Below are 14,550 nucleotides of genomic sequence, written 5' to 3' on the forward strand. Positions count from 1 at the left end.
CTCTGTTTTTAGATGCATTCTGATGCAAATCTACAGAGAGCTATAGACTCTGTCTGCATCCTCTGGCAGAGCTCTAATGCCTGGATGTTTGTTATGAAGATCAGAACTAATAAAACCGATGCATCTTTTTAAGCCCTTAATTCTTTTTTAGAGCTCAGAAGTCTCATAGTTTTTATCCATTTCTTTAATCCTCATCTTCCTTGACTAAGCAGCCTTAAAGCAGCTAGTTGTTGTAGAAGGGTTAGACACCACCATGGCATTGTGGCACACAATGCACCAGGAAAAGACCTCATTATTCTGAAGGACCTTTTATGGAGCCTGACATGCGCTTTCCTGAAGCAGTCCCCAGAGAGGCTCCTAAAACTGCAAGGGCCTCCAGCCAAAAGTTAACCACAGTTGTCAACTTTAGTCTGCTTGAATAGCACATGCAGGAATGTATTTAACTTGTCTGTACCCCAGGTGATGAGGCAGTGTGACAGTCCTGCTCTTTGGTGGAAATGAAGCAGAAACTATGTGATGGGGAAGCTGCTAACTGATAATTTCCCTGGCATTTTTATTTCAGTAGAAAAGGAGGTAGAGTTATCTCTGTCACTGGGGTAAGGGGCATCTTTAGGAGAGGACCTGAGGGCGCTGAGGTCAGTTCAGCTGGCAGGCACTGAGCTGCTATAGCCAGGACTGGGTAGAAAATCAGGGAACAGCAACCCAGCTTGCGAAGCTACCCAGCTGACACAGGTCTCTTGATCCCATAATGAAAAGAGCCCTCTGCCTCTAGCTTCAGATCTGGCATAAGGAGATGAGCCTTTTTTAATGGATTCTGTGTTTTGGCTCAACTTCTTAAGAAGTTCTTAAGAATAGTCTCTGCAGCTGCATGCTGTGAGTCTCTTGTCCATTTGAAGTAAGAAGGATGCTGAGCAGGTTTAGAGCATAGTGTCTTATCAAAGCAACATCTCCCTGCTACCTTTAATTCTCCCATGGACACCTTTTACACAGGCCAAGACAGGGTTCTGAATATGGACAAATATTCATATGAATGCATAAACACTGCATCTAAAGCAAGTGTGAAGATGGTACCAAGAATTAACAGCACATTGCGTAGAGCTTTCAATTATTCATTGACAGCCTACTTATATTCCTTTTCAGTGTTATACTTAGAAGTGTAACCATGCGTTTTCTACAGATTTTATGGATTAGAAAATCATAAAATTAGCCAGTCCATAAATTAATCCTGATGTAAGTAACTAATCTATAAAATGGAAGCTTCCTATATGGAAAAGGAATGATTAATTTTGTTTTCCTGGTTAAAAAAAATCCCTCAGGTGCTCTTCTGTTTTCTGCTGAAGCTGAAATTTTTTAGTCCTCTGACAATGTCTTACGCCCTCCAATATGTCTTGTTTCTATGGAGACACCAATGAACTGCAGCTTGCATTCTTCTGCATATCACAATACAAGGTTGCTTCAGAATTTTCCCTGTGCTTCACTCTCTTCTCTGTTAATTAGAAATTAATCAATAGGTTTGGTGCTCTTGTCTCGTACACTTACATATGCATGCACAAACACATATGATCCCTGTGACTGTGGGCCAGCCTATAAACACAAGGTATACTTTCAAAGTTTTATTTTACAGAACAGTACATTTTGTCTTGACACTTATAAGACCATAATTCTAAACTGTATGGGGGGGGGGGGGGGGGGAAGATGGATATCTTGTATGCACTAGATGAGATGGGAGGATTTTATGACACTTCATGCTTTTAATAATGCGAAGGACATATGGAGTTCTGGCATGTCCTTAAAGCATATTTTTTTGATCTTTGAATTTATTCTCTTACTATAATCTGAGTTATTGTTTGGCTTCATTGTATGGCCTCCCTCCTAACTTTTATGTGAAATTTAATTTCCCCCTTTATCCCTCCCATCCTGAATGGTGTGTTATTTCATGGTGGCTCTGTAGCTCTAGTTCTTCAGGCTGTATCTTCCCTTCCCTGTGTGTGCAAGGCTTCCCCTTTGGGACAGTGGAAAGTAAACACTTGTGTGGCAGAACACAACGTGTTTGCAAAGAGCACAAAAAAGAAATCATGTAAATTCCTTTATTATTATTAAAATGCACTATGAAGTAAACAATGTTTTTAGTTATTAAGAATCAGTGAGACTTCAAGTTGTATGCTACTGTTAGTGAGCCCTTTGAAGTCAGTAACAAGCCTTTTCTTCCTGCAAGGTAGTCTGAATTATTTTCTCCCTGTTAAATTCAACAGGTAAGAGAGCAGCAGGCTATGCTGGTGCCCTGAGCTCATACCATACTGACGTTCATTTCCAGTAACAAGTCAAAATAGCATTTGCAGAGGCCTCATAACTGATAAATGTTTATGTAAACCAACTGGTGATGGCAACAGATTACATCTAATGCTCAGTTTATGGACTCGTGCCAAGGTGTATGCTGAGTAACTTTTTTCTCATTTCTTCGTTGTGCTACACAGCTGTGTGTCTCCTCTTGCTGTCTCATATGCTGATTGTTGTCTCTTCTAGACAAAAAATATATTTTTGTCTTCCTTTTTGTTTTTTTTTGTTTTGTTTTTTTTTCATTTTTTTCCAATTTATGGAATTATGAAGTTGAACTGTAGTTTTTAAATGCTACAACAACTAGTAATCCAATGAAAAGCAAAGAGTTTTGGTAATATACTCACTGCTGAACTAGTATTTCTTTCCAGTATGTTTTTATATATGTTTATACGTTCATACATACAGATATGCGCATATGCTTGCCTTTTGTTACCATTTTTATAGTTAAACAGAAAAGCAAAAAGTACAAATAAGGGAGTTTTTTTATATGTGGTTTCAGAAAGAATGCTTTGTTTGAATGCTAACCGTATCCTGGGCTGCAGCAAAAGCAGTGTGACCAGCAGGTTGAAGGAGGTGATTCTGCACCTCTACTCTGCTCTTGTGAGACCTCACTTGGAGTATTGTGTGCAGTTCTGGTGTCCTCAACATAAAAAGGACATGGAACTGTTGGAACAAGTCCAGGGGAGGCCCCGAGGCTGATCAGGGGACTGGAGCACCTCCCGTATGAAGACAGGCTGAGAAAGTTGTGGCTGTTCAGCCTGGAGAAGAGAAGGCTGCGTGGAGACCTCATAGCAGCCTTCCAGTATCTGAAGGGGGTCTATAGGGATGCTGGGGAGGGACTCTTCGTTAGGGACTGTAGTGATAGGACAAGGGGTAATGGGTTAAAACTTAAACAGGGGAAGTTTAGATTGGATATAAGGAAGAAATTCTTTACTGTAGGGGTGGTGAGGCACTGGAATGGGTTGCCCAGGGAAGTTGTGAATGCTCCATCGCTGATAGTGTTCAAGGCCTGGTTGGACAGAGCCTTGAGTGACATGGTTTAGTGTGAGTTGTCCCTGCCCATGGCAGGGGGGTTGGAAATAGATGATCTTAAGGTCCTTTCCAACCCTAACTATTCTATGATTCTATAAATATTTATTGCACTCTCAATTTATTTCAACTGTTCAGTATTTTTGTTATCAGACAGAAAATAAGGTTTAACCTTTAAATGGACTAGAGCATTACTGCTTTCTCAAGGATAATAATGGTAGCTATGCAAGCTAGCACATAATGGTTAAATATATCCTTGCTTTTCACAGAAGCTACTGGAGCTGGAACAGAGATGAACATAGCTTATTAAATATAGCTCTTATGAAGACTGCCCTATAATTACTGTGATTTTTCTTTGTATCATTATGATCATAGGCTGATGAAAACAATGAATCGTGTGCTTTCCGGAGGCCAATAACTATTCAGCTGCATAAAGAGATCATACCTAGAGTAATAAGCCTTTTAGTTTTCTTTGAGTAGTCTATGTAAATAACACACTACAAAGGTTAAATAGGTCTTTTTACCAAAGCTCTTTCTTTCACTGATAACAGTTAAAAACTTACAGGAGAATGCTCCAAAGAGGACCAAGAACACTTCATTCCATACAAATCTCATACATATCCATGAGCAAATCTTTTGATGCTCTTTAATTGAGACTAATTTTTAATGTATAAAAGGGGATCTGCTGAATATTTTTCATGTCTGGAAGTGTTTTCTGAGATGAAAACCTCAGACTGAAATGACCTATATACCCAAAATGTTATGAGTGCAAAAGTGCCCAGTTGTCCTTTGCTATCAGCTCTGACACTTCACAGATCCAAAATAGATCCAGGGACCTGGATTCAAGTATTTTTCCTATTTTCTAACCCATGAGAGATTTCCATGCTTTTGGGTACTAAAAGGAGAACAAATAGCAAGGGTGTGTTCTTGTGATCTAAATTGTCTCCCCAGGTCTGTGTTGATATGACTAGAAAGGCAGAAGACCTTGACATAGCTGCTCTATGTCAGGAGTAGCAAACTTGAGTTTTTCAGCAAAGATCTTGGCCAGTGCTGAAAGTCCATTGTTTTCAGAAGTCCTTGCCTGAGAAGCTTTCCCCGTTGTGTATTTACTGATAATTAATGTTTCAGGGGCCAGAATTTGGACAGTTAAAAATTTAGTTGCTAGTGTCTACTCAGTAATGTAAGACAATAATTTTATTTTCTTGTTTTCAGATTTTGTGAGACAATTGAGGTGCATTGGAACGGAGCAGTATTAGTTTCAGACTTTCAGTATAAAGAAAGTGTGCTTGAGAACAATCAGTAATTTCAAAGAAAAAGTTAGGGTTTAAAAGTCATTGCTGTTCACTGTTGTGCTTGTAGAGATGGAAGGAGCATAGGGACGGGCATGTCTGAGATCAGGGCTGGATACCTGCCTTTTTCAAGCAACCTTCCTTCTGCAAACCAAGCTAGCTTTATACTAAAGACATTAGTTTCGTTGCCTTGGCTACATGTACTGGAAGACTTATCTGAAGCCTCACGTTCCTGGTGGTTGTTATACCTTCTCATTTCTAGCCTAATTTATTCTCAAATGTCTGTTTGCAGGTCACCCCTAACTATTAGGTAAAATAAGTCTTTTCCTTGTGTATGTTTATTTGGTTTTGATGTTTAACAGAGAGACACCGCTCGTGATTCCCTTAGTTATGCTGGAAACGTATTTGAACTGTGTGTCTGTTGTACATTCATATCAATTCACAGTATGTGTGTCTATTTAAGTAAATATTATCTTCTATTTAATATTATTTGTTTGTTATCATGTACCCTCCTGAACAGCTTTTAAGCAATGTAATGGTTGTACCAATTGCATGGAGTTAATTCAAATATCTCAAATCTGTAAGGGTAAACTACGGTATGAAATAGGGATGATGAAAAGATAAATAGAAAGGAGAATTGAAGTAAATAGTTTAAAACCCATTCTGAAACAAACCCAAACTTTCCTGTAGGTTTGGCTTAAACAAGAGCAAATACACAAGCAGTCAGCTTTGCTATGCCAAGGTTTCCCAAATGGCTTGCAGGTAATGCCACAATTAAACATCAGTCAATTCTACAAATAATAACTTATTGAAACCAATTAAAACGAATGATTTTGACAAATAGGCTTTTAGGCCTTGCTTAGAAAACTTGGCTGATGACACATTCTAGTTGTCCAATGAACAACTATAATGATTGGTCTCTGTTTCAGCCTTATTTAACAGTTTCATTAATAGTATTAAAGAAAGCAAGTGAACAGCATGTTAATGAAGTCAGCAGATGATGTAAACAGCAGGAAACAGAAAATAGAAGATACTTAGAGATTAGAAACATGAGCAAGAGGAGTTATCAATGTATCATATTCAGATTGAGTAAAAAGAGAAGTTAATGCAGCTGGGATAAATTAGTTCAGAACTGATTTTTTATGTCCAATACATGTTAAAATATACAGAAATATACACACTAAATTACAATAATTATTTTTTTTTTTTTTTCCCTTGATTGAGGAAAGTCCAGTTTGCAATCAGCGTAATACCTAAAAGGGCAATTCTGTCTTTGGAGGAATATGTAGATAGATTGTGTAGAAGAGCAGATAGGTAATTATAGAATCATACAGTCAGCTAGGTTGGGAAAGACCATTAACATTACCAAGTCCAACCTTTATTCCAGGACTGCCAAATCCACCACTAAACCATATCGATGAGAGCCTCATTTACACAGTTTTTGAACACTTCCAGGGATGGTGATTCCGCCACTTCCCTGGGCAGCTGTTCCAGTACCTTTTGGTAAATAATTTTTTTTCTAATATCCAATCTAAACCACCCTTGGCACAGATTGAGGCTGTGACCTCTTGTCCTACCACCTGTTACCTGGGAGAAGAGACCAACCCGCACCTCACTATAACCTCCTTTTAGGTAGTCGCAGAGAGTAAATTGCTAAGTTAAGTTCTGCACAAATAGGTGGATTGTAGGAGCAATTTGCCTTTGTTCAAGAAACAACAAATAAAAATCAGTGTTTGAATGACTGATTTAAGAGGAAAGACTGAAATGTAATGACCGAGCAAACAAGGAATGGAGAGGAAGACTGGTATAATCCTCATGCATTAAATATCTATGAACAGAAAAAATATTACTAATTTAGCATTACCACTAATTTAATATCATACCAGGAAAATGTTCTTTATTAGGTGAAAGCAGCCTCTTACCATATTACATCAAGAATTAAAAAATAAATACTTTGAGGCTGTAAAGCATAACCTAGTGTCAATCAACGGAAGCCTGAAATAGGCTGTAGGCTGACAACTCACTGGCATATGGAAATGCTGAGTCTCTTCAACACCCCTCAGCATGAATGCGTGTTGCAGAGTCCTGGAATTGTTAGATCCAACGTATTCTTTTATTTTATTTTTTTTAAATCCTCCCCTTCCCTAACAATATCCAAATCATAGGAGAGGAGACTTCCCAAGTGCTCCATTCAGTAAGCCCAGTCCCACACAAGCTCTAAAATACTTCCCCTTCCCCAGTGTGGTGACATGCATGCTGCAGGTAGACTGACAACTGCCTCCTCCAGTTAGAACATAAAATCCAATACCCTTCTAAGCTTGTTTAAAATGTGACTAACTTGATCCTCAGCTCATGCATTGTCAAATCCCACTTGGTGAGTCTTTTTCCTGTTCCAGCTGGAGATGAGCCCATGCTGGAATTTTGGAATCTAGATTTTATGTTCCAAAACTGAACAAAGTGGCTTGGACTCATTTTCAGCTTTAGTCTCCCAAACTGCAGTCATGTCTGTAAGTAAAATGCTGAAACACTAGTTGTCTGGGAAAAATGAATGAGTGATGATTTTAAGAGAGATGCTGTGGCTACTCAGTGCAGTAGCTTCCAGCTTTTTGGTGCTGTTCCCAGAAATGCTTCAACCATGCCGAGGAGCTCAATTCTCTAATTAAAAAAAAAAATTGTATCAAATATTTTTCAGCTTTACACTCTCAAATTAAAGCTTAAAAACCTCCAAGGAAGGAAAGGAGGCCAGATTGGAGGGGGAGGAGGTGAGAGGAAGGAAGCGGGTGGAGAAAACCACTATATTCCCAAGATGCAAGGAAAGTTGAAAAGTAGAAGAAAAAATATATTAAATCAGTGTAAGCTAAGAGGTAAGTTTAAGGCATTTTTTTACATTGAATGTATGTTTTGTTGGGGTATTTTTAGCAGTAAAATTCTATATACTTTAAAAACATTTCAAATACATTGAAGTGAGGTAATTGCTTTATTTTCAATTTCTTCTGCTATAAACTTGATCTATATTTTTATTAAGACCTATCAAAGGATGTGTTGTGCTGGGATTTTGCTAATTTTCTGCTGTTGCTGGTTAAAACTGTCTATTACCTTACCAATAACCTACATGAAGTGAAGCAACATCCCATGGCAGCAGGCAAGGTGTTTTGTTGTAGAGCTCAGCTGCAAAAGTTAATTGTTTATGGAGATTTAATGGTCATCATGCTCCTACTTATCTACCTCACTGTAATTCAGCAGTGGATTGGTGTAGCTTAGGAAAAGAGCCTCTGAAGTAACAGATTTTGATATAGTTAGGAAGATAGTTGACCTGTGTTCTTAACTTGAGATCAGAGCCGTGACTTACATTGTTTATTAGTGTTGTTGCTGTTGCTATTCCTACTTGGTGTGCTGCCTATACAGAGGTGGTATAAGTTAAGTTTTGATCAGAGACCGCATGCCAGCAGCTGAATAGCAAAGTCTGGTGCACTTAAAAGCTCATTTATTACTGGTATGTTTGTTGCTATACTGCCAGGAGCCTGCCAGAGATGCAACAGAATAAAAATATTGCTGATTAATGTGACTGCTTGTGTTGTAACACCATGTGGTACTAAAGACTTTGTCACAGATGAGTTTAGAAAGGAAGGGAACAGAAATCTGGAAAAAATAGAGGCAGGTATAAGGAGGTTCTGCATAGTTGTATCAGAAGGGCAGAATGGGGAGGCAGAGATATTCCTGTGCCCTCCAGTATATATCTAGTGCTTACTGCATATATGGACCAGGTTGTTGGCAGCACTTTTCTCTTTGAAGGTTGGGAACAAGGTAGGGCAAGTGTGTGACAGCTGCTGTAATGGCAAAGACCAGAGCTCTCAGTAGTTGGTGAAGAACAATACAGGAGAGGGGGTTTGCAAGAAGTGTTGCCGCCTTCCTCTCTGATCCTTATCCAGCTTCTGCTGTGTCTTGTCCTTGCAGGCTGGAGGTAGTACTGTGCTTAAAAGCTTGTGATGTCTCAGTTGTTCATGAATTTATCCAGTCTTGTTTTCTAAGCTGTTTACATTATTGATTTCAGAAAACATGTTATAGAAATGGGTTCTATAAATTAATCACATTGTCTTTGGTTTAGGCCTCCTGTTTGAGGATTTTACAGATTGCCTCAAGTGGTTTTACTGTGAAAAGTTAATAGCGTATCTGTGCTTATCATTACCACCTTAAGATATCTAGTTATAGGCTGAAAAATTGTGGTCTACTTAGATTCTCCTCCATTCCATATGTCTGGTCATCCTCGTCCTGCTCTGTACATAAAATGTATAGCTATGCTATGTTTCTTCAGTGATTCAGATGAAAATGTTAGTGGTTTGCTGACTCCTGAAGACACGTCTGTCTAATGACTATCTCCACTGGATTCTGTCACCATTTAGCCTTCCTTAACTTTTCTAAATTTTTTTTCAGAGTTGAACTGGATGCTTAAATATTTCTACACATAGCAGTTACATAAATATATGCATGGCAGCTGTGCACTTGAAGTTGAATCTATTATAGATGAAGAGCTTGAATTCCACAGTATTTGTACTATTTTTATTCAGGCACATCCCGAGAATTTAGTATCAAATGGCCTAATTCTGCTCTAACTGACATTAAAGCCAGTAAGTTAAGCCAGAAACTCCTACCAGACTCCATAGGATCAGGACTGGTCGCACCTACTAGAGAACAGAGATTGACACCACATTCAGAAATGTTCTGAATTGTGCATGGAGTTAGATAATAAGAAGTGCAATCTTTTGTCTTTTGTAGGAGAGGAGACTTGGGAGAAAGGTAACCACAATGGTACTGAGGACTGGAATCGCAGGATTGAGGAGAGCTAGAAGATGGCGATGGCTAAGCAATCTTACGATGGAGGAGAGCTGTGAGGAGTAGGCAGGGAGGGCTGGCAGGCAGCCCAAGAGTAAGGGGAGTGAGAACAGAGCCCTGCAGGCAGGCAGGCAGGCAGGCAGCAGCTGCAGTTGCAGACCCCCAAAGGCGGCGGGGGTGCCCCTACATTATCCAGATACTCTGATGTCAGAAATTCTTCAGACATCCAAAAGGCCTTGGATGACTATGAAGGTGAATAGGAATTTGGCATCCCAAGGCACCTGTGCAATTTTCAGCCTTAAGGTGGCTCAACAGAAATAAAGGACAAGGTAGAAATTGTGCAGGACAGACTAGACAGCTGATGATTCCAGCAGTCTTTATTTTGTTCTGTAAAGATTAATGGAAAGCATTTTCCTCAGATATCTAGAAACCATGACCTATATTTTAAACAGAGTATTAAATAAATAATTAAATGGCTATGTAGTCACAACTCCGTCACCAGACAAAATTATCCAAATGAGGAATTAACCATAATTATATTCTTCCCAGTACCTGACATTTGTTTTTGTTCTTTTCCTTATGTGGACATTTTGAAGAGGAAGGGATCCCTTTTAAGCTGATACTGTTTAGTATGGGACTAGAATTAAAAAAATGTTTAAAATAGGTTCTCTGTAGCACTATCGAGAGTTACCTTTTTTGGACATTTTCTTAAAGTCAGATGATTTTGCTCATTGCTAATGCAATAGGATAGAAGTGGAGGTACAATCAGGTTGTTAAAAAAGCCAAATGTGAAAATGACTCATTTACTTGGAAACTTGCAGCAGCCCAAACAAGTTGATGTTTTGGTATTGATACATCATTTACCAGGTGTGTTGCATCAGCTTCACTTCAAAACAGATGCTAGACGTAGAGTGTCACGAAGAAATTCAGGCTACGGTTAAAAATGTTATGCTTGGCAGCACTTCGGGAAGAAAAGCTGCCTCTGATACTGCTTATTAGAGGATTTATACAAATGTGCAGAGAGAATCTAGCGAACTAACGGCAAACTGAAGTAACGTGTTATTACGAGCCTTGCTATATCCTCTAGCTGCCCTCGCTAGACAGGCAGTACCTCCATGTATGATGCTAAATTCTGTCCATTTCCTAGATCATGCCAGAAGTGCATCTTCCCCCTATTAACATATGTGACCTATCCTTATTAAGTATCCATAGATGCCTAATTTTTTCACTTTCCAGACAGTGTGTATTCCTCTGTGTTCACTAGGGTTAGAAAATAGATGAATGTGCATAATGGTGGAGAAAAGGACTAAAGACAAATCTTTTCTTTTTAGAAACTGATCCAGACTGTCAGAAGATGCTATGCATAAGGCATAGTAGATTACACTTCACTAAAGGTAGAAAGGTTTGAATGCTGAGTGGATTGGAAAAAGCAAAACATAATTTCTTGCTATTTTCTTCCCAGCCAAAAAGTCCCAAAAGATCTTCTGTTCTCCACAACCATTTTTACCCCTGTAGGGAATGCCTCTGTCTCCTCAGGCAGCCCTTCCTGTTTCCCCAGTAGGTCCTTCCTGGTCAAAGAAACTGTGAGTGCGGCTCTGTAATCACAGCAGATGTTAGGAACCCACAAAGTTCCCAATGTGAACTTCATCCCCTTGCTTTTCATCACTGCTAGGAACACAGACAGAAATAAGGCCAGGTCACTTTATTGTGATCACTCTTATTTCTGAAGACATTACTTAAATATTACTGCATAACAAAGTGTATTAAAGTGTCCAATCTGCACTACATTTTTCTTCATGGTCTTTCACATTCAGAGGTGTAGTTCAATGCAAATCTGATGTGTGGTTCTCTGTTCTGGCAGTGTATGGGCACAATGTATTCCACTGTTGGGTCTGGTTTGCTTCCCTATAGGACTTTTTCCTTGAAAGAGTGTAAGGTGGAGTAGAAGGGGAAGCAAGAAGTCCTGAAAATTGTTTACTATCTCTTAGAAACTAAAAATGTTTATTTTTACAGAATAAATATTTCTGAAGTCAAGGAAGAAGCTTTAACACACAACTTGAGAGTAGTTTTGCCAAATTTCTCAGCAGAAGAAATAACAAGTGTTCTAAATAGTAGCTTTCATGTATCCAAGAGGAGCTGAGTATTTAGTTGTAAAGTGACTTTCAGATTTTGGGGAAATGTACTGTTATTTTCTGTGGTTGTGACGCTAACATACCTATCAATATTAAACGACTAATGGCAGACATCCATCCTGACTTTTATGGCCATTCAAGATGCACTCCAGTGCCCTTTTTCCCAATGCGCTTGTGAGCTCTCATGAGCTATAAATGGGCAGGGAAGTGATTGGCATTGTAAACTGAACTTGTGGGCAAGGAAGGGATGGATTTGAAAGAAGTTCTGCTTCTTAATTCTCTTACAGTATCTATGCTTGGATTTGGATAGATGAAGGAATCTGCTCTTGGTTTGAATCAGTGAAGAAGTATTGGTTGCCTGGAATAAAGAGGGAGTTAAATTTTGTGATAGTTTCCTTCCCCTTCAGTGTAGCTTAGCATGCTCAGGTAGGCCACAAGAAACTGCAAATTCCTTCTGCAAAGGTAAACTGTGTAATGAAGAAAGAGAAACATATTTTGATGGGAAAACAGCTTATGTACTATTATCATTTTATGCTTCTATAAATGGAATAATAAAACAGGACTGAAGTATCTTTCTGACCATGCAGTGACCTCTAAACTTTATGTACAAAAATGAGTTGTTTAAAACACTGGCCAATTACCTCACTCCCCAGTGGCATTCAGTAAAAGAAGGATTAGACAAGAAAAGGTTGACTGAACCTTCAGTTAATAACCATCTTTAAAAAAAAAAAATAGGTTGTGGCTATAAGCTTGCTATATTATTACCATCTTTATTTAAAGAAATTGCCTTGAGTGGAAAAGACTTTCCTTGCCAGCATTTGCCCCAGAAAGCTGCCTTGTACATGTAACCACAGCACAAACGTTGGCACAAAGTTCAAGATTATCAGGCAAGAAATACTGTATTGACCTCCAGTGCCAAAGGTGTCTTTGAGCTTTCCAGTTCTCTTGTGGGAACACAATCATGTTTTGGGTTTTTATGCTGGGAATGCATGTTCAGAAGATGCTTTAAAGTGGAATTATTTGATAGAATCTTAGAAACCGTTGAGTTTGAAAGGCATCTCTGGAGATTTTCCAGTCAAAGCCTACCTGCTCAAAGCAGGGTCCTGAGTGGGTTGCCCATGACACTGTGTCAGTCAGGTTCTGTGTATATCAAAAGATGGCATCTCCAAAACCGCTCTGGGCAACACACTCCAGTGTTTGATCCGCCTCACAATGAATGTTTTTTCTAGTTTTTAAGTAGAATTTCCTGTATTTCAATTTGTGCCCATTGCCTCTTGTCCTGTCACTTTATACCATTGAGAAAAGTATAACAGCAGGACAGTTATTAATTTGTAAACTGTAAAAAACTTCATTACTTGCAAAACAAACAGAGGAAAATATAATAAATAAAATTATCATTATTATCATTACTCTGTTCTTTTAATCTGGAACAATAATCTCCACAAAAAATAAAAAAAAAAAAATGAAAAAAGAGCAGACTGAAATTAGTAGAAAGTATATGTGATGAAAAATCAGAACTCAATGCTTTGCTTACCTATTGGTGCGTTTACAATCCTTCACTTTCAAAGTGCTCACTGAACAAGTTCAAAAGGTCACTGTCGCTCAATTGAATTCAATGCCATTCTAAACCAACTAATTTATAAGACTAAAAATCAGGTCCTGTGTAATTTTGCAGCAGTATTTCTCCTTTGTTTCAGAATAACTTGTGAGCTGGATTATCCCAGTAGCTTTGATTAGAGTAGATGCAATTGTCTCTATCACCATACTTTATTCAGAAATATATCTCGCTACAAGAGAGTTGAGTGCTCTTTCTCTCTTGGAAGTAAGTATGGAAGATTAAGATCTAGGACAAAAGCCTTCAGGTGTGGCTTATGACCCAGGAAGTTAACCCCATCATGATCCACTCTTACATTTAGAGCTAAGCATGAAGGCAACCCCTGTGCATTATTTACACAATATTAATGCCAGTAAATGAGTAAAGATTTTGACTGTCCTCCAGTACCCATTCCGTAATACATGTTTTACTGGGGAAATCTATTCAGAATCACATTTGTTATTCTTGACAGTAACCTCTTTCTCTGTCATCTTTTATGAAAAACAGCCAACAGTTTTTGTTACTGTAATTCATGAGTTTAGGTCATTCTTTGGGGTTATACATAGTGCAAAGGATAAATAGTCAGTATGGTTTCTTTCATTGCTGTGAGCATTTTGGCAGCTGCCAGTGTTTCATCAGAGTAGTGCTGAATAAGACTATATGTATTTTGATGGCTTGCACATATTCCAGTGATCTTTGAATGTAAAAATTCATATATGAGTGTGCTTGATTACTGTCTACAAGAAACCCCTTTATTTAACAGATTAATAATTTCTTAGTCTTTGAAGAAGAATTTAAGGTAATCCCATGCTCACACAATGGGATGAACATGGAGAATAGTCAATATTTATTACAGGTAACTTTTGAAGCTTTGCTTAAGGTGGCAGGGGTAATAATGCCTAATTTCTGTTGTCTCCCTTTACTGCCTGTGAGAGGTTTACCTCTGGCTTTCCCCAATGCCTGTAGAGGGAATATTTCAATTCCGTTTTATGGACATGCACAGAGTTAGATGGAAACACCTGAAATTTTTTCAGATGCTAATATTCTTGGTAACTACATTAACAGAAATATTCACGTCACTCTGCAAAACTTTCTGAATGGAGAAGCGAGGTGCGAGTTTATTGCAAAAAAAAAAACCCTTTTCATATGGTTGTAATTCCACTGAATATTAACACTGTCCTGATCTCAGGTGTAAGCAAAGGTAGCGTTCTGCTCAGCAGTTTAGAGTGCCAAAGATATGTAAGGCTAATATTAGGCAGAAGTCTCTGGAAACTAAAATGGTTTAAGGTTTTAAGATTTATCTCTTGTTGCAATACCACCATCACCACAAATGATAACA

General features: G+C 38.5%; 1 protein-coding gene across 22 annotated transcripts in view; it reads left to right on the forward strand.

Moving 5' to 3' along the window:
- Positions 1 to 14,550, forward strand: part of DLGAP2 (DLG associated protein 2) — a 464,923-nt gene that overhangs the window by 151,758 nt on the left and 298,615 nt on the right. For 4 of the 22 annotated variants that reach the window (XM_057431702.1, XM_057431708.1, XM_057431705.1 and 1 more), the window contains exon 2: positions 7,348 to 7,519. The exons of the other annotated variants lie outside the window; for them this stretch is intronic. In XM_057431702.1, the coding sequence (XP_057287685.1) occupies positions 7,462 to 7,519 (58 nt within the window). In that variant the 5' untranslated portion in view covers positions 7,348 to 7,461. The remainder of the gene's footprint in view (positions 1 to 7,347; positions 7,520 to 14,550) is intronic. 22 annotated transcript variants of the gene reach the window in all.

Source organism: Pezoporus wallicus, unplaced genomic scaffold, assembly GCF_028554395.1.
Source record: "Pezoporus wallicus isolate ANWC-B61680 ecotype Strahan unplaced genomic scaffold, APGP_CSIRO_Pwel_v1 contig_161, whole genome shotgun sequence".
Lineage (NCBI taxonomy): Eukaryota > Metazoa > Chordata > Aves > Psittaciformes > Psittacidae > Pezoporus > Pezoporus wallicus.